Genomic DNA, 18,589 nt, shown 5'->3' with positions numbered 1-18,589 from the left:
CTTTTTTCCTTCTTTCATATTATATTATTCCATCATAAAACATCAATAGAAGAAATCACACCAACTTCTTCTTCACAAAAAATAAAATAGAAGAAGGCATGATACGAGCATGATGAAAATTGATTCAAGAAGGTGATCCATGTCTTATGAGTAAAGCATACACACAAAATGAAAAATAAAATAAAATAGGAATGTAATCTAGGAAGTTGTAGGATTGACACTCTGATTTACTAGCTTAATTTCAGCTTGAAATCATCAAGTTCTAGAAATTCATTAATCCAATCATCGCACTCGTACAAGGAATAATCGCTTGAACTTGGTAAAGCTGCCGATGGAACTTCTAGTGGTTGAGGTATGTATGCTCCTTGAAATAATTCATTGACATTCACAGATAATGTACTAGAATTGAACACTTTGGAATCCTCGTTGAAGTTCGTTGAAGTAACTAGTTGAACATCCGGAGCTTGTCGTTTTTGGGATCGGTATTTCTACATAAGATGAAAAATATTAGGAAAAATTGACAAAACCTTGATTCATAAATGTTTTTTTCATATTTGGATACCTTTAGACGGTAGGTGAGACATTCCTTAGTCAAATCCTGCACACACATCCTCTCCAACACATTTTTAGGACCAGCTAAATCAACATGGTAAGACAAATAATAAGAATTTAATAGTAAAATTGTGAACATTAAGAAAATGTCTACTTAAGATTTTCTTTAACCAACATTCTTATTTCTCTACTTCTCTCTATCGGGATAAAAATAAAGTCTTTGAACACTTACCTTTGTCTCCTAACTCGCGAACAACTTCGTCTAATTTCTTCTCAAGCTCTGTTGTCCATTTCAAATTTCGTCTTTTCTTTTCAGGTCTTTTTGTACTTATTTTCAAAAGCAAAGAATAATCCTCCTCTTTTTCTAAAGGAGCACTACATTTAACTTGTGCCTCCTCAATCGTACTTCTCATTCTCTTAGACCTTTTTGCCTCATCTTTTTCTATTAAAGAATCTATCGCTTGATCTTGATAAGTCTCGGAGCAATTCGTTATGCTTTTTCCCTTTTTGTTTTGCATTTTCCCAGGACAAGATGTGTTGTCCATTACATAAACTTGATTAGCCTTGTAGTGTTGTGAATTTTCATTTGCCTTGTTATTGTGCCACTTCACATACTTCCATACATCCTTGAGTTTCAATGATGAAATGAGCGACTTCTTAAAAATGTAGCATATCCCTTGTGTTGGTGCTTTTTTTATCATTTCGATCGTCACCTCTGGAGACATCACTAAGCCAAAAACAAAAAATCAGAACAAAATACTAATTAAATGAGGTATCTAGAATTGTGGGGAGAAGTTAGATGTTCAAATTTTTATACACCACTTTTGTAAGGAACTTATATAAATATAGAATCTGACAAAAATATATATATATAGAATCTACAACTAACACTAATGTGTTAAAGAACACAATTTTTTGATATTATTATTATAGTAGATAAAGTTCAATAATGATGTGTTATATTAACACGTTTCAATATACTTTTGAATTAATGAATAGCACACACTAAACCAAGCAAAATAATTAAGATTTTGAGGAAATGGTCTTACAAATAATTGGTTTGTCTTTGATGAGTTGAGTGACCTTGATGAATTCAAGGTAGTCCATTTCAAGCATGTTGGCATCCACCATGACCAAATCGAATTGGTCGATATGTTCCCGGAGAATGGATAGAGCTATAGTGGCTTGTTCGATCGCAGTTACTATAAACAAAAATCAAGCTCAAAAAAATATCACAAAAAATATGTATGTTGTGGGATATTTTCATAATAATCAGTGATACAACTTCCATTTCCTTTATGTTATTACACAAATAAAGGTAGTATGAACTGACTAATAATATTACATTAGAAGTATAGAAAGAAATATTTGATTGATGCTAGGTGACTAATATCATCAAGTCTTTGATAAGTTAATTAATTTAAACTTGTTGCCTAAGAATCCAACTAATTCTTTTCCAAATAAAGTACAACTCAGATAGGATGTTGATAAATTTGACGATTAAATGAATATATTTTCATAAGGTTTTATATATCGATAACCTTTTACACTTGACAATAAATTTTATTTATATATTTAAGCTACAATATGCTTGGATTGAACATTTAAACAAATGATAAAGTGTTCTTGTTTGACAATTCAAATTAAAATTTTAGAAAAATCTTATGTTCTTGAACATCAATTACATAGATTATTTAATGACATAATTTAACTAGTCACATCCATTTGTTATGTTCTCAAGCATCATAAACAAAAATTTCAACCATCAATTTATAAAAACAACAACAAATCTAACAAGCTTATTAAGCATTGTTGTAATTTATTAATCTATACCTGCACTTAGTGATATATGACTGAAACACATGTTAAAATTTACTACAAGCTTTAGTCATGTGCATCTCAATTTTTTTGCCAATAATCAAATAGTTTTCTTCTTCGAATTTCAACACTCAAATCTACCCCAAAAAAATAAATTCGATCTATATGTTTCATGTATCTTACAAAACAAACTTCAATAAGCAATTTTACAGAAATTCATTTTTTTATCTATAGACTATAAGTACAGATTTTACCTAGAAGATCCAACAAAAATTAGGGAAAAAAGCTCAGCACATATGAGAAAAAACTAAAAGAGGCATACAATTATTGTACCTTTAAAGGAATGTTCTTCAAGAATTGCTGCTATATTTGATAAAGAAGTTATATCAGGATCAACCAAGAGAATTCTGAGGCCAACATAGGCTGAAGGAACATCTACATTATAAATTATCTCACAATCCATCGCTTAGCCTATGAAGACTTTGAGAGGAACAAGAAGAAGAGATTTTTGAATTTTTGTTCTCTTTCTTTGGTTTCTCTTTTTGTTTTTTGTTTTTACCACCTTATACTAAATGAAGGATAAAATTTTGTCAATTAAATAGAGATGGAGAATATTAGATTTTCGAAATCTACCTTTGTAGCAAGTCAATAGTTAGTGTAGTCAATATTTTAGGGAGATATAATTAAGAAAGATGTAGAGAATCTACTAATTTATGTTCAAAATAATTTAGTCTTGACTATTTTCGCGATACAGACAATATCACTTAGTCCCCCCATTTCAATTTTCTAATTTTACTTTAATTTTTAGTACATTAAATTTTTTTTTGTCTCTTTCTTTATTTGACAACTCTTTAATTTTAACTTTTTACTATTTATGTTTGAAACCACAAGATTAAAGGACATTTTGGTACATTCGACACATCTTTAGTTTAAGATCACAAGATTCAAAAGTCATCTTTACTTTCTTAAATTATGTATCAAACTAAAACAGACCAACAAATTGAAATAGGGAATGTAGTTGATAATATTTCTTTAGTCATGCTAGCAAGTTCATTTCAAATAACATGTTTTTAGAAACTTTTTGGTCTCGTGTGAGATTTATATTCCAGTATAAAAAGTATAGAACTTCTAGTACTTCTAATTTATATTTTATACTATATTGGTATGTGATGTACTTAGATAAAAAGACAACACGGCCATTGAAGAATAATTCATACAACCGATCTCAAATTGCTTTAGATTAGATGTAGTAATAGTAGTAGTTGTATTGTTTTCCTAGTAGTATATCCATACTGCTAGTGACAAAGTATGAATTTTAATTGAAGTGCTCACGATTTAATATATGTACATAAATTAGTATTAATATTTGATCTATATACACCATATACTATTTTGATATTGTATTAAACTAACAACGTTTCGTTGATTGTAGCTCTAGCTGCACCTTTACTTATAACTTTTTTAAAAGGAAAAAGAAGAAAAAATTGAAGTTTGAAACATTGAGTAAATTTTAATATACTTTCAAGCCTCTAAATATGCAATTATATCCCTCTATGGTTTCTCCTAATACATGATATATTAAATAGTATTCAATTCCTATATACTTCATTGTTTTCATTCTTCTGAAATATTTTAATTATATAGTTGAAGACTTACTCTCTCTATATGTTCCTCATAATTTAACTATGTTGCTCAAATCCTTTAAACTATATTGTCGCTTTCACTTATGGTCCTCTAAAAAAAATGATTGTGTTAGATTTTTCTTATTTTATTCTTTATTTGTTCGCTCCATTTTAGGGTACGACGTGATGGACATCCGACTTCAAGTATTAATCTAGCGAACCCTAAACGTAGTAATAGATAGGTAAACTAACTGAGCTATATGAGTTAAAATAGAAATTTAGTCATAGTGAATTTTTTTTAAAGTTCTCTCTATTTCTTTATAAATCTTTCTTTTCTGTATATATTTCTGTGTATTGACAATGACTAGCAACATCCCTATGTCTAATGGTAGGAAACCAAATTAGGCCTCATTTGTTTGCTCTTAATGGAGATCTGAATCTAAATTGTCCAGACATTAGGCCATTAAGTGCGTTTGTTTTTTTCACTTGAAAATCTTTTAATGGGTCTAAAAAGGGATGAATGAATCAGATCTGTGATAGAGTCTTATCTCATTCAGACACTTTTAAAGACACTTTTGTTTTCAGAAAAAAATTGTGCTCCATATTTTTCTTCTTAAAAAAAATAGTTCAGATCTCGTTCATTCCCCAACTTTATTAGTTATCTAAATTATTTCTCTTAACTTTTAATTTTTGTTCTTTCTAGTTGTTTACCAAGAATTGATAAAATTTATTTGATTAAAGTGCAAAACAACTTCATAAATATGTGTTGAAATTGGATTATGATGTCTATATAAAGTTGTTTAAAATCATTTGAATGCATCATATTCATTATTTATTTTAGAAAATAGTACATGGGCAAACACATAATAGAACATAGAGATGTTTCACCTATTTATTTAAGATTAATTTATATTGAATATATATAAATATATTTTAAAAAGATGACTAAATCTTTTTGTAACAATTATTTTTATTATTATAATTTATATATGTAATTCATGTAATTCCATTTTATTTTATCAAACTTAAAATATTTATTTATAATTCAACTATACGTTTATCAAAGAATCACACTTTTTCTAATATTTCGTTTGTGTAATATTTAACTACCATATTATTTGAAATATAATACTTATTGTGTTTACATACTAATAAATTATTTATGTATATTCAGATGTTTGAAAACAAACGATTTTAATTCTTCAGTGTTCAGATCTACAAACAAGATCTTAGTCATTCAAATGTGCATTCAGATTCAAACGTCTTAATCTTAATTAAAAAAATGAGGCCTTAAACTAGGATTAGAAAACCTATTAATATATGAACTAACACAAACAAATCCTACTAGACGATTTCCATCTTTCTTATTGTTCCTTCATAAAACATCAGTAGAACCAAAGTAAAAGATCGTTTGAGTTCTACAAAGGCAGAGGCCAAACACAATAGATCAATAAAAACTGTTGAACGTCAAGGAATGTTTGAGTTGAGCTTTCAAAAAAGGCATGTAATCTAGCAAGTTGTAGGTTCTGACACTCTGATTTACTAGCTTAATTTCAGAAACGACGAATAGAATTATAATACCTGGACGGATGAGATTTTAATTGTAGTTTATGAAGCTGAAGGGCTGTGATTGTACGTGAGCATCCTATAACTAAGTCCTAGCAAGAGGGGCATCGATCAATTGGGTATTTTCCTCACCTTCCTCAATTCTCTCTAAACTATTCTTCCTCTTCTTTCTCCTATCCCTAAATTCTCCTCTTTCTTCTTCTGTTACAGGTTACAAGTTTATCCTATCTATGAAGATTCCGTATTTCAGTTATTTCCATTTCATATTAGTAGTTTCTATTATGTAATTGAGTTCAGTTTTGCTTAATATAAACCCGAGAAAATTCCCCAAAAAAACTGTTAAGAGTTTGATTTGCTTAATTTAAATTCTGAGTTTAATTAGTTCGATCATAACAATTGGTATATGATCCATGGTTCTGCGACCTGTGCGTGAAGATTAACAATGGACAATCCACTTAACAAACTGAACGTAGTGTATGCAAAGTCAATTGCAAGTGCAACATTTGTATCGGAATTGATGCTACATCTTTGCGAAGTATAATATGTTGTGTACAATTTGTATCAAAACTGACCTTACATCTCCAGGAAGTGCAGGAGGTTGCTTACACAACATTGATTGTGAGTGCGACATTCATATTGGAAGTGATACATCTCTAGGAGGTGAAGGCCTGAACTGCGATGAGACAGAGATAATTTGGCCTCACGATTTTCATATACTTGACGATCCACAGGTAAAACTCGATTCTCTTATCTTTGAGTGTACTCGAGAGCTTGATCTGTCCAGTGTGTGCCTTAATACATTACTTGAATATGTGGAAATTAAAAAAACTAGAGTTGCTTCTACTTGTTTGATAAAATGTCCAAAAGGGATCATGTCCAAGTAGTATATGTATTCGTAGGAATTAAGAGCAAGTTCTCTCTTGAATTAATTGGAAATGGACTGGTTGTTCCCATATGGGATCCAGGGATAAGTCTGAAGACCCTGAAGTTAACTGGTCACACAAGTAATGTTCGAGAAATTTTGATGGATATGAGTAGAATGTTTGTTTGCATAGATCTTCTGATAACATCAATCGAATGTGGGATACGGGATGGCAGTGGTTTATGCATTCCCCTGTTGTGCATATTGATTCTATATGTTCAGTTGCTACCATTCCAACATATAGCCATGTTTACAGTGGTATAAGAAGTCTCTCCTTACACGTAACAACATGGTCCAGTAAGAAGATTATGTTATTTTGGAGCTCTAGTTTGCCATTAACCTTGCATGATGACTCTAAAAGGATAGCCACAATTTATTTGTCTGTACATTATTGGTCAGTTGATGGGTGTACAATTTGGAAAGCTTCTCAAAGAAGAGGTTCAGTCATGGCTAGAAACTTGTCGACTGCTAGAGTAAAGGCTTCCTTGGAAGAACTACATGTGTGATAATTCTAGTTCTATCTGTCTTTCAAAAAACTCTATGCATCATTCTCTTGCTAAGCACATTGATATTAAGAATCATTTTATTTGTGATCATGTTCTTAATGGAGACATTGAAATATCTTTTATTAGCACAAAAAATTCAACTGATTGATATTTTTACGAAACCTCCTTTAGAAGAAAGATTTTGCACTCTCCGAAAATCTTTAAACATCATTGAAAATCCCTTAAATTGTTGAAGTTCTTGCGTGTATTGAATGTTTTCCTTTTTCAATTTTTTTTCTCACGCCTGGTATATTGGGTTTCCTTACTTTTAATTACGCTCCTTCTGAATGTGACTCTTTATTTACGCAACTCTCTGTTTCTTTATCTTTTATGAAAACCTCCATTCTTCTAAGGCAGGGGAAATTGAATCTTTAGTACTTGGTAAGCACATCTTTTTTTACTGCAAAAAAAAATTGACTCTATCTTTGATATCTCTTGTTCTGGTATCATGGATCCTCCCAAAAATTGTTGGACTTCTGAATGCGATGTCTCTTTCGAACAGGCCTATTATTCGATAAGGTTTGGAGAGAATTGCTCAATGATTACAGTGATATAAATACATAAAGCGTACTAACTAACTATGGTAATTAAATAATCAAATCCCTACAAATCAGCTAGACTACCATATATACAATATTGTGCAGTTGTAAATGATTCTGTAACACTCCCCCTCAAGCTGGAGCATAGATATTGACCATGCCCAGCTTGTTACAAAAGTAATCAACTCGAGTTTCATTTAACGCTTTTGTGAACAAATCAACTAGTTGCTGTCATGTCTTCACGTAACCAGTGGAAATCAATTTCTCCTGAATCTTCTCACGAATAAAATGACAGTCGACCTAAATATGTTTAGTTCTTTCATGATACACCGGATTTGAGGCAATATGAAAAGCAGCTTGATTATCACACCAGAGCTTAGCTGGTGTATGATGCTTTATGCCAATTTCCATTAAAAGATTATGTTTCCACATAATCTCACAAGTAGACTGTTACATAGCTTTGTACTCGGATTCTGCACTAGATCGAGATACAACACTTTGCTTCTTACTTCTCCATGAAACTAAAATCCCTCCAACAAACACTCAATAGCTTGTAGTCGATCTCCTATCAATTTTGGATCCAGCATAGTCAGCATCTGTAAAACACTCAACACGAGTATGACCTTGATTTCTATACATTATGCCAAGTCCAGGGGCTCCTTTTAAGTAACACAGAATCTGTTCCAAAGCTTCCAAATGTTTAATCGTAGGTGTGGACATAAACTGGCTAATAACACTTACTGCAAAAGCAATATCCAGATGAGTCACAGTAAGGTAGTTTAACTTCCCAACTAACCTTCTATATTTCTCTGGATCATCAAAAGGATCACTATCATCTGTCATAAGATGCACATTGGGAACCATTGGAGTACTACAAGGTTTGGCTCCCAACTTTCCAATGTCAGCAAGCAGGTCAAGAATATACTTTTTTTGAGACAGAAAAATTCCCCTCTTGTTTCTATTTACTTCTACTCCCAAAAAGTATCTTAACGGACCCAAATCTTTCATTTGAAATCTGGTATGTAAGAAAGACTTAAGGGAAGAAATCCCCGCATAATCACTTCCTGTGATGACAATGTCATCAACATATACAACAAGGAGAATAAAGCCAAATGTTGATTGCCGATAAAAGACTGAGTGATCACATTTGCTCATTTTCAACCCAAAATCTTGAACTACCTCACTAAACTTGTCAAACAAAGTTCGTGGACTTTGTTTCAAGCCATACAAAGACTTCTTCAAATGACAAACTTTCGCATACTCCCCTTGAGCAACAAAACCCAGTGGTTGCTCCATATAAACTTCCTCCTAAAGATCACCATGAAGGAATGCATTCTTGATATCTAACTGATGCAAATGCCAACTCTCAGAAGCAGCTAGAGAAATGAACAACCGAACAGAAGTGAGTTGGGCAACTGGAGAGAAGGTGTCTAAATAATCTACCCCATATATCTGCGCATACCCTTTAGCCACAAATCTAGCCTTAAGTCTTGCTACAGAACCATCTGGATTAACTTTAACTGTGAAGACCCACTTACACCCCACTGATTTCTTTCCCTTTGGTAAATCCACCAAATCCCATGTGTGATTTTCCTCTTAGGCATGTATTTCATCTAACATTGCATTAGACCATCCTAGATGGTTCAAAGACTCCTTCACTATTTTGGGTACAGAGATGGAGTCTAGAGAAGCAATCAAAGATCTAGACGTGGAGGATAAGCGGTCATAGGAAACAAAATTAGCAATAGAATATGTGGATTTGCAAGTGCGTGTACCTTTGCGAAGAGCAATAGGAAGGTCGAGATTTTCTGAAGGATCAGGTGACCGAATATATGTATGACAAGTATCATCAGTCTCTCGCCTCCTTGAATAGACTTGAACAATTGGTGGTCTTACTACCACAGATGGATCGGGTACTGAAGGTACAACATTTGGGTGGTGATCAACAGAAGGACTGAGAGCTGGAGGAACAACATCAGATTGTTTTGTCAAAACATGAGTGACTTGATAGACTAACCACTCATCTTCCTCCCCCTGACTTATAGAATTAGGAGGTGCATAGAAAAATGGTGTAGTCTCTGAAAATACTACATCAGTTGACACAAGATATTTGCCAAGTTCAGTAGAATAACACCGATACTCTTTCTGAAGGCGAGAATAACCTAGAAAAACACATTTCAATGCCTTAGTATCTAACTTGGTAACAGATGGTCAAACATCTCGAACATAACATGTGCTTCCAAACACCTTCGGTTCCACTAGAAATAGTGATTTATTAGGAAAAAGAACACTATAAGGTGTATTACCAACAAGCACAGTAGATGGCATGTGATTAATCAGAAAGCAGACTGTAGAGACTGCATCTGCCCAAAATTGTTTAGGAACCTTCATTTGGAATAAAAGTGCCCGAAATGTCTCAAGTAGATGTCTATTTTTCCTCTCAGCAACTCCATTTTGAGAGGTTGTATCAACTCATGAAGACTGGTGGAGAATACCATGCTGTCTCAAATATGATTGATACAACTCTGACATATATTATTTAGCATTGTCACTTCTTAGAGTGCGAACCGAAGCATTGAATTGGGTTTTAACTTCAGCAAAGAAGGCACAAAAGTGAGTAAACACTTCAGAGCGACTCTTCATAAAATAAATCCAAGTCATCCGAGAGAAATCATCCACAAAAGTGACAAAATACCTATGTCCCGTTTTGGAAGTGACTGGGCATGGTCCCCAAATGTCAGAATGAACTAACTCAAAAGCCGACTCAACCCGCTTATTAACCCTTGGACCTACTGAGTTGCGATGATGTTTTGCAAATCGACATGACTCGCATTCCAGTGAAGATATATTCTGAAATTGAGGACAAAGCTTCTTTAACAGAGGTAGAGAGGGATTGCCGAATCGGCAATGTGCTTCAAACGGAGACACGACACTTGAGCAGGCTACAGACTGAGGCTCCCATTCATCAAAGATATAAAGATCATCAGATACATGCCCTTTACTAATAACCTGATTTGTTGTAAGATCACAAAACAAGCAATGATCGGGAAAGAAAGATATATAACAATTAAGGTCTTGGTAACTTTGCTAACAGAAATCAAATTAAAGGCCAACTTCGGTAGACTTAATACAGATGACAAGGTAATTGATGATGTTGGTTTAACAATCCCATATCCAACGCTATTGCATGTTGATCCATCAGCTACAGTAACCAGAGAGGGTGCTTTGTGTGATTGAAAGTTAATACATTAGGATTACCTGTCATGTGATTTGTTGCACCTAAATCAATCACCCATTTATTTGATGACATGATAAGACACGACTCCGTAAAAGCATTAACTAAAGTGGGTTCCTTCACTGATTTATGATATTGAGAGATTTTAGCAAATTCTTCCGCCGAAACCGAAACCTTTTTATCATATAATGAACTTGAAGCAGTCATTTCCCCAAACTCACTATATCAAATCAGAATAATAGAGAACTTGCCAAAGCTCTCCAATCAGAATACTAAAGAAACTGCCAAAGTTTTGCACCAAAATGTTATCCCAACAACTATGTCCACGCCAGCAAGTCAGATTGTTTGAATCAACTCAAAAATAGCTCCACTGACATATAAAGGTTTAAACAGTGAAGCAGCCAACTCTCAGCTAAAGGGTTCAAACTTAAATAGACTGAAACATGCAGTTGTTCTGGAGATGGTCTAGAAAATAAAATATGAAATACCCAAATGATCCAGATGTGGAACTAATTGAACAATCCAGAATAAAACTTGAACAGCAGCAACAAAATTCAAACAGCGTTGCAGCTCAAAACAGATCAAAGCGGCGGAAAAAGAAATTCAAACTCAAATATGACCAAAAGAAATCACAGAACCTGGTTGTTGATGCTTATTCTTCAAAACTTGGGTCCAATATCGAGAAGACTACCATAAGTAGGCTGAGAATTTCAAGGCGACACCAAATCAGGTCTTCTGGCTAATTCCGGCGACGACCAACCATGAAGTTCGACATACTACACTTTCTAAACCGACAAAGCTTTGATACCATGTTATTCGATAAGGTTTGGAGAGAATAACTTGTTTATTGCTCAATGATTACAGTGATATAAATACATAAAGAGTACTAACTAACTATGGTAACTAAATAATCAAATCCCTACAAATCAGCTAGACTACCATATATACAATATTGTGCAGCTGTAAATTGATTCTGCAACAAGGCCAAACATAAACTCGTTATTTACCCTTCTGCTACCATTCCTTCTCATCTAGGTCCCAAATATCTATCTTTTGAGACTCGTGGTATTGCCCATATTGTAACTACTACCCTCCATCCTAGAGTTGGTTCTCACTCTACGTTCACTCAGCGTGACACTCTGCTCACATACTGTCTTGTTTCTCAGATAAAATTTCATCTCTTCTCGTTTATCCTTTCAGCCATGGTGTATGTTATTTCTTAACCCTCCAGTCTACCCTTTGGTATGGTCATAACTCGCATACTGGAATCTCACTTCCTGTGTCTTAGTGACTTCTCTCCTATTTTCATCAAACAATGCTACAATTCTCGTACCTTTGTTAGCATGGGATACTCTCGTAATGATTCCTCTTGGGTTCTTAAGAATGATTCAGAAGATGTTGCTGCAAAGAATCTGAAATCAAAACCCTCATCTCCCACCTCTGTATCCTCTGCAAAACTTAATGCTGCTCTGGAGAATCATTGCTTATATGAATGCAAAATTGGATGCTATGTCTATCACTTTCACTTAGGTAAGTGGCCTTATGACCATGAAGACTGCCATGGGGAACAGCCAAACAGTTGGACTCTCTTAAAGATCTCCTACTTGCTGCTCACCTCAAGATAGATAATATGAAGGATGTAACTAAGAAAACAGGTGCAGATGTGGCTCGCATATGCTAAGGCTTGATCAGATTGTCAAAGAGGATATCAAGATTGTGACTAAGGTTCAGACTCCTACTGTCTGTTTTGTTTTGCTACTCTATTTTGTAATAGGCTGTGTTGCCCTTCTTAAAACTGTTGTGTATTTTCTGCTTTTGTTGGATGCTTTCTTCTTTCCTTTTTGCTGATGACAAAGGGGGAGAATGAATACAACTGATGTTGGTTTGATTGCTTAATGTTTGTTGCTTTAGATTCATCAATCAAGGAAGATGACAATCAGCAAAAATTTAATGAAGAGATCAAGGACAATCAAAAAGGAAATCGAAGATTAGCCTTAACATTATTCTTGGAAAATAAGGATCTCCATTGCCTTCTTTTACTAGGATCAAATCTCTTGGGCTGCTATCTCTTCATATAGAAGATTCAAGTCTCAACACTTTAAAAGTTGCGTCTGTGAAAGAAGCAGGTGTACAATGAGTCTGAATCATCCTACATTATCTACTCTACTTTTAACAAGAATTGTATTACTTAGTTTCTAATGTTTAAACAAAAAAAAAGTGTAGACATAGGAACTATACTCAAACTTGTACTCACTACAAAGATTCTAAAGGCTAGAAGAGAACACCCTTGCAACCCAAGGGGACTGGACGTAAGATCCACACTGGATCCCTACCAGTATAAAGACATCGTGTGTCAATTTTACTTTCTGCACTTTCAAATCTGTTTATTTATAGCTGGAAACAATAGTTGACTAGTTGGGAAGCTACGAGATAATCAGTATCTTTGCTTGTTCTATAATAATTTTGTTCTTTGATTTTCTTTTTTCCTTCTTTCATATTATATTATTCCTTCATAAAACATCAATAGAAGAAATCACACCAACTTCTTCTTCACAAAAAATAAAAATAAAGTAGAAGAAGGCATGATGCGAGCAAAATGAAAATTGATTCAAGAAGGTGATCCATGTCTTGTGAGTAAAGCATACACACAAAATAAAAAATAAAATATTCATACAATCATTTCATATGCAAAAGAACAAAAGTTAAAGATTGTTTGAGTTCTACAATAGATCAATAAAAATTGTTGAACAACTAGGAATGTGTGAGTTGACCTTTCCAAAAGGGCATGCAATCTAGCAAGTTGTAGGATCTGACACTCTGATTTACTAGCTTAATTTCAGCTCAAAATCGTCAAGTTGTAGAAATTCATTAATCCAATCATCGCACTCGTTCAAGGAAGAATCGTTTGAACTTGGTAAAGCTACAAAAGGAACTTCTGGTGGTTGAGGTATGTCTGCTCCTTGAAATGATTCATTGACATCCGCAGAGAAGTTACTTGAATTCAACACATTGGAATGTTGTTCGTCGTTGAAGTTCGTTGAAGGAACTGGTTGAACATTCGAAGCTTGTCGTTTTTGGAATCGGTATTTCTACATTAGATGAAAAATATTAGGGAAAATTGACAAAACCTTGAATCATAAATGTTTTTTTCATACTTGGATACCTTTAGACGGTAGGTGAGACATCCCATAGTCATATCCTGCACACACATCCTCTCCAGCACATTTTTAGGACCAGCTAAATCAACATGGTAAGACAAATAATAAGAATTTAATAGTAAAATTGTGAACATTCAGAAAATGTCTACTTGAGATTTTCCTTAACCAACATTCTTATTTTTTGTACTTCTCTCTGCCGGGATAAAAACAAAGTCTTTGAACACTTACCTTTGTTTCTAGCTCGCGAACAACGTCGTCTAATTTCTTATCAAGCTCTGCTGTCCATTTCAGGTTTCGTCTTTTCTTTTCTGCTCTTTCTGTACTTATTTTCGAAAGCAAAGAATGATCCTCCTCTTTTTCTGAAGGACCACTACATTTAACTTGTGCCTCCTCATTAGTACTTCTGAATCTCTTAGACCTTTTTGCCTCATATTTTTCTATTAAAGAACCTACCTCTTGATCTTGATAAGTCTCAGAGCAATTCGCTATGCTTTTTCCCTTTCTGTCTTGCATTTTCTTAGAACAAGATGTGTTGTCCATTACATAAACTTGATTAGCGTTGTAGTGTTGTGATTTCTCATTTGCCTTTTTATTGTGCCACTTCACATGCTTCCATACATCCTTGAGTTTCAATGATGAAATGAGCGACTTCTTAAAAATGAAGCATATCCCTTGTGTTGGTGCTTCTTTTATCATTTCAATCGTCACCTCTGGAGACATCACTAAACCAAAAATAAAAAATCAAGAACAAAATATTAATTAAATGAGGTATCTAAAATTGTCGAGGAAGTTAGATGTTCAAATTTATAAACACTACTTTGTAGGGAACTTATATAAATAAAGAATTTGACCAAATATATATGTAAATAGAAACTACAAGTAACACTAATGTGTTTAGAAGTCAATCTTTTAATATTACTATAGTAGATAAAGTTTAATAATGTTGTCTTATATTAACACATTTAAATACACGTTTGAATTAATGAATAGCACACACTAAATTACGTAAAATAATTAAGATTTTGAGGAGATGATCTTACAAATAATTGGTTTGTCTTTGATGAGTTGAGTGGACTTGATGAATTCAAGGTAGTCCATTTCAAGCATGTTGGCATCCACCATGACCAAGTCGAATTGGTCGATCTGTTCCCAGAGAATGGATAAAGCTATAGTTGCTTGTTCGATCGCAGTTACTATAAACAAAAATCACGCTCAAAAAATATCACAAAAAAATATATGTATGTTGTGGATACTTTCATAATAATCAGTGATACACCTTCCCTTTCCTTTATATTATTACACAGATAAAGGTAGTATGAATTGATTAATAATATTACATTAGAAGTAAAGAAAGAAATATTTGATTGATCCTAGGTGACTAATATCATTAAAGTATTTGATAAGTTAATTAATTTAATCTTGTTGCCTAAGAATCCAACTGATTCTTTTCCAATAAAAGAACAACTTAACATTGATAAAGTTGACGATTAAGTGAATATAGTTTCATAAGGTTTGATATATCGATAACCTTTTACACTTGACAATAAATTTTATTTTGATATTTAAACTAAATATGCTTCGATTGAGCATTTAAACAAATGATTAAATGTTCTTGTTTGACAATTCAATTTAAAATTTTAGAAAAATCTTATGTTCTCGATTATTTAATGACATAAATTAACTAGTCATATCCATTTGTTATGTTCTCAAGCATCATAAACAAAAATTTCAACCATCAATTTATTAAAACAACAACAAATCTAACAATCTTATTAAGCATTGTTGTAATTTATTCATCCATATCTGCACTTAGTCATACATGACTGAAACACATGTTAAAATTTACTAAAAGTTTTAGTTATGTGCATCTCAATTTTTTTGCCAATAATAAAATAATTTTCTTCTTCAAATTTCAACACTCAAATCTACCCAAAAAAAATTAAATTTGATCCATAAGTTTCATGTATCTTATTAATGAAGCTTCAATATGCAATTTTACAGAAATTCACTTCTTTAACTATAGACTGTAAGTAGAGAATCTACCTAGAAGATCCAACAAAAATTAAGGGGGAAAGGCTCAACACATATGAGAGTAAACTAAAAGAGGCATACAATTATTGTACCTTTAAAGGAATGTTCTTCAAGAATTGCTGCTATATTTGATAAAGAAGTTGTATCAGGATCAACCAAGAGAATTCTGAAGCCAACATAGGCTGAAGGAACATCTAAATTACGAATTATCTCACAATCCATCTCTTAGCCTTTGAAGATTTGAGAGAAAAGAAGAAGAAGAATTTCTTTGGTTTCTCTTTTTTGGTTCTACCACCTTATACTAAATGAAGGACAAAATTTGGCCAATTAGTTACATATAGAGGGAGAATATTAGGTTTTGAAAATCTACATTTATAGCAAGTCAATCTACCTTTATAGCAAGTCAATAACTAGTGTAGTCAAAATCTTAGGGAGATGTAATTAAGCAAGACGTTGATAATCTACCAATTTGAGTTCAAAATAATTTAGTCTGGACTATTTTCGCGATACATACAATGTATATCACTTAGTCCCTCCGTTTCAATTTTTTAATTTTACTTTAATTTTTAGTCCATTAAAAAAAAATTGTCACTTTCTTTAGTTGGCAACTCCTTAATTCTAACTTTTTGCAAGTCATGTTTAAAATTACAAGATTAAAGGACATTTTGGTACATTCTACACATATTTAGTTTAAGATCACAAGATTCAAAAGTTTTATTTACTTTCTTAAATTTCATATCAAATTAAAACAGAAAAACAAATTGAAATGGGGAGATTAGTTGATAATATCTTTTTGGCCATGCTAGCAAGTTCACTTCAAATAACATGTTTTTAGAAATTTTTTGGTCTCGTGTGAGATTTATATACTAGTATAATAAGTATAGAACTTCTAGTACTTCTTATTTTTGTTTTACTATACTGGTATGTGATGTACTTTAATAAAAAGACAACATGGTCATTTAAGATTAAATTCATACAACCAATCTACTTTTTTACTATCTCCTCCATCGTTGTTATGTAAGAGGAAAAGAGCAAAAAACTTACTTTCACTACTAAAAAAACAGTGAATACCGACCTAAAAATTTCCGACCTCAAATGGAGGTCGGTAATTTCCGACCTCCGGAGGTCGATATTTACAAGTAGTCGGTTTTTATGCAAAATAAAGAGGGAAAACTAAATTCCGACCTCCGGAGGTCGGAATTTTTCCCGGAAAAAATGAATTACAATAAAAATACCGACCTCATGAGGTCGGTATATTTTATATTTAATTGAGAAAATAATACCGACATCAAGAGGTCGGTTTTTATTGTAATTCATTAAAAATTCCGACATCAGGAGGTCGGAATTTTTTCTCAATTAAATATTTTATAATTCCGACTTCCGAATGTCGGTAGTATGTAATTAAAATACCGACCTCATGAGGTCGGTATTTTTATTTCTTCTAATTACTATTAATTAAAGCGACATCCGGAGGTCGGTATTTTTATTTCATCTAATTACTATTAATTAAAGCGACATCCGGAGGTCGGTATTTTTATTTCATCTAATTACTTTTAAATGCGACATCCGGAGGTCGGTTTGCGGAAAGCAGAAAAACCAAATTCCGACCTCTGGAGGTCGGAAATTTTCTCGGAAAAAATGAATTACAATAAAAACCGACCTCTTGATGTCGGTATTGAAAAAATAAATAAATAACAATATTTTATTTTTTCTCAATAGATTTTGTGTAAAATAAAAAAAAAATTATAATACTAGCCTTCTTGGGGCACGTGGTGTCCAAGGAGGGTATTAGGGTTGATCCGGCGAAGATTGAGGCTATTCGTGATTGGCACAGGCCCACCTCTGTGACTGAGATTCGTAGCTTCGTCGGATTGGCAGGCTACTATAGGCGTTTTGTTGAGGGATTTTTTACTGTAGCAGCGCCTTTGACTCGGTTGACTCGCCAGGATGTTCCCTTTGTTTGGTCAGAGGAGTGTGAGGCGAGCTTTTTGAGGCTCAAGGAGTTATTGACCACCGCTCCTATATTGACTCTTCCAGTTGAGGGCGAGGGCTTCTGAAACGACCCCAAAAATGCCCGAAAATGTGCTTCGAAAACACCTAAAATTGTAATTTCCATATATCTCAAAATCCGTGCATCATTTCGGAAATTCGACTTCATATTCTTATTCAGGGGTAAAATTGAGTGGGAAATGGGTCTAACCCGAATTTTAGAACAACCGTATCAAAATTCGAAAATCGCAAAAAATGCGATTTTGAGGGTCAACTTTAAAGGGGCATATCTCTCAGCCCACAAGGAACTGGAAGGAGCTCAAACTATCAAAATTAAAGCTCTGTGAGTTAGCTTTCCAACGCAATTTGTTTCACCTCATTCCGAGTTAGGATGAAGGAGTTATGACCATTTTCGTAAAACCTGTCCGGCAGAAAATGCAAATTCCAGTAGCCGAAAACACTGTTCACCCGCCTCAATTTTTTTTCTAAGTGTTGGGACGTTTTTTTATAAAAAGGGGACATATCCATACTTAGTCATTTAACTTCAAAACATCCAAAAACTCTATCTAAACCCTCTCCAAAAACTCCACCAAGATCATCAACCAAATTCAA

The 18,589-nt window shown here is 33.3% G+C and overlaps 1 protein-coding gene and 1 pseudogene across 1 annotated transcript; both read right to left on the bottom strand.

Moving 5' to 3' along the window:
- Nucleotides 1-749: 749 nt before the first annotated feature.
- Nucleotides 750-2,833, bottom strand: LOC125844601 (uncharacterized). The gene is made up of 2 exons (XM_049523916.1): nt 2,704-2,833; nt 750-1,279 (listed from the first exon to the last, which is right to left on the bottom strand). The coding sequence occupies exons 1-2, from the start codon at nt 2,831-2,833 to the stop codon at nt 750-752; spliced, it is 660 nt and encodes a 219-aa protein (XP_049379873.1).
- Nucleotides 2,834-14,102: 11,269 nt separating this feature from the next.
- On the bottom strand, nt 14,103-15,072 carry LOC125845499 (uncharacterized; annotated as a pseudogene).
- Nucleotides 15,073-18,589: the final 3,517 nt, after the last annotated feature.

This window comes from Solanum stenotomum, chromosome 11, assembly GCF_019186545.1.
Source record: "Solanum stenotomum isolate F172 chromosome 11, ASM1918654v1, whole genome shotgun sequence".
Classification (NCBI taxonomy): domain Eukaryota; kingdom Viridiplantae; phylum Streptophyta; class Magnoliopsida; order Solanales; family Solanaceae; genus Solanum; species Solanum stenotomum.
The sequence above is the reverse complement of the archived record's forward strand: the minus strand, read 5'-3'. Positions and strand labels throughout refer to the sequence as shown.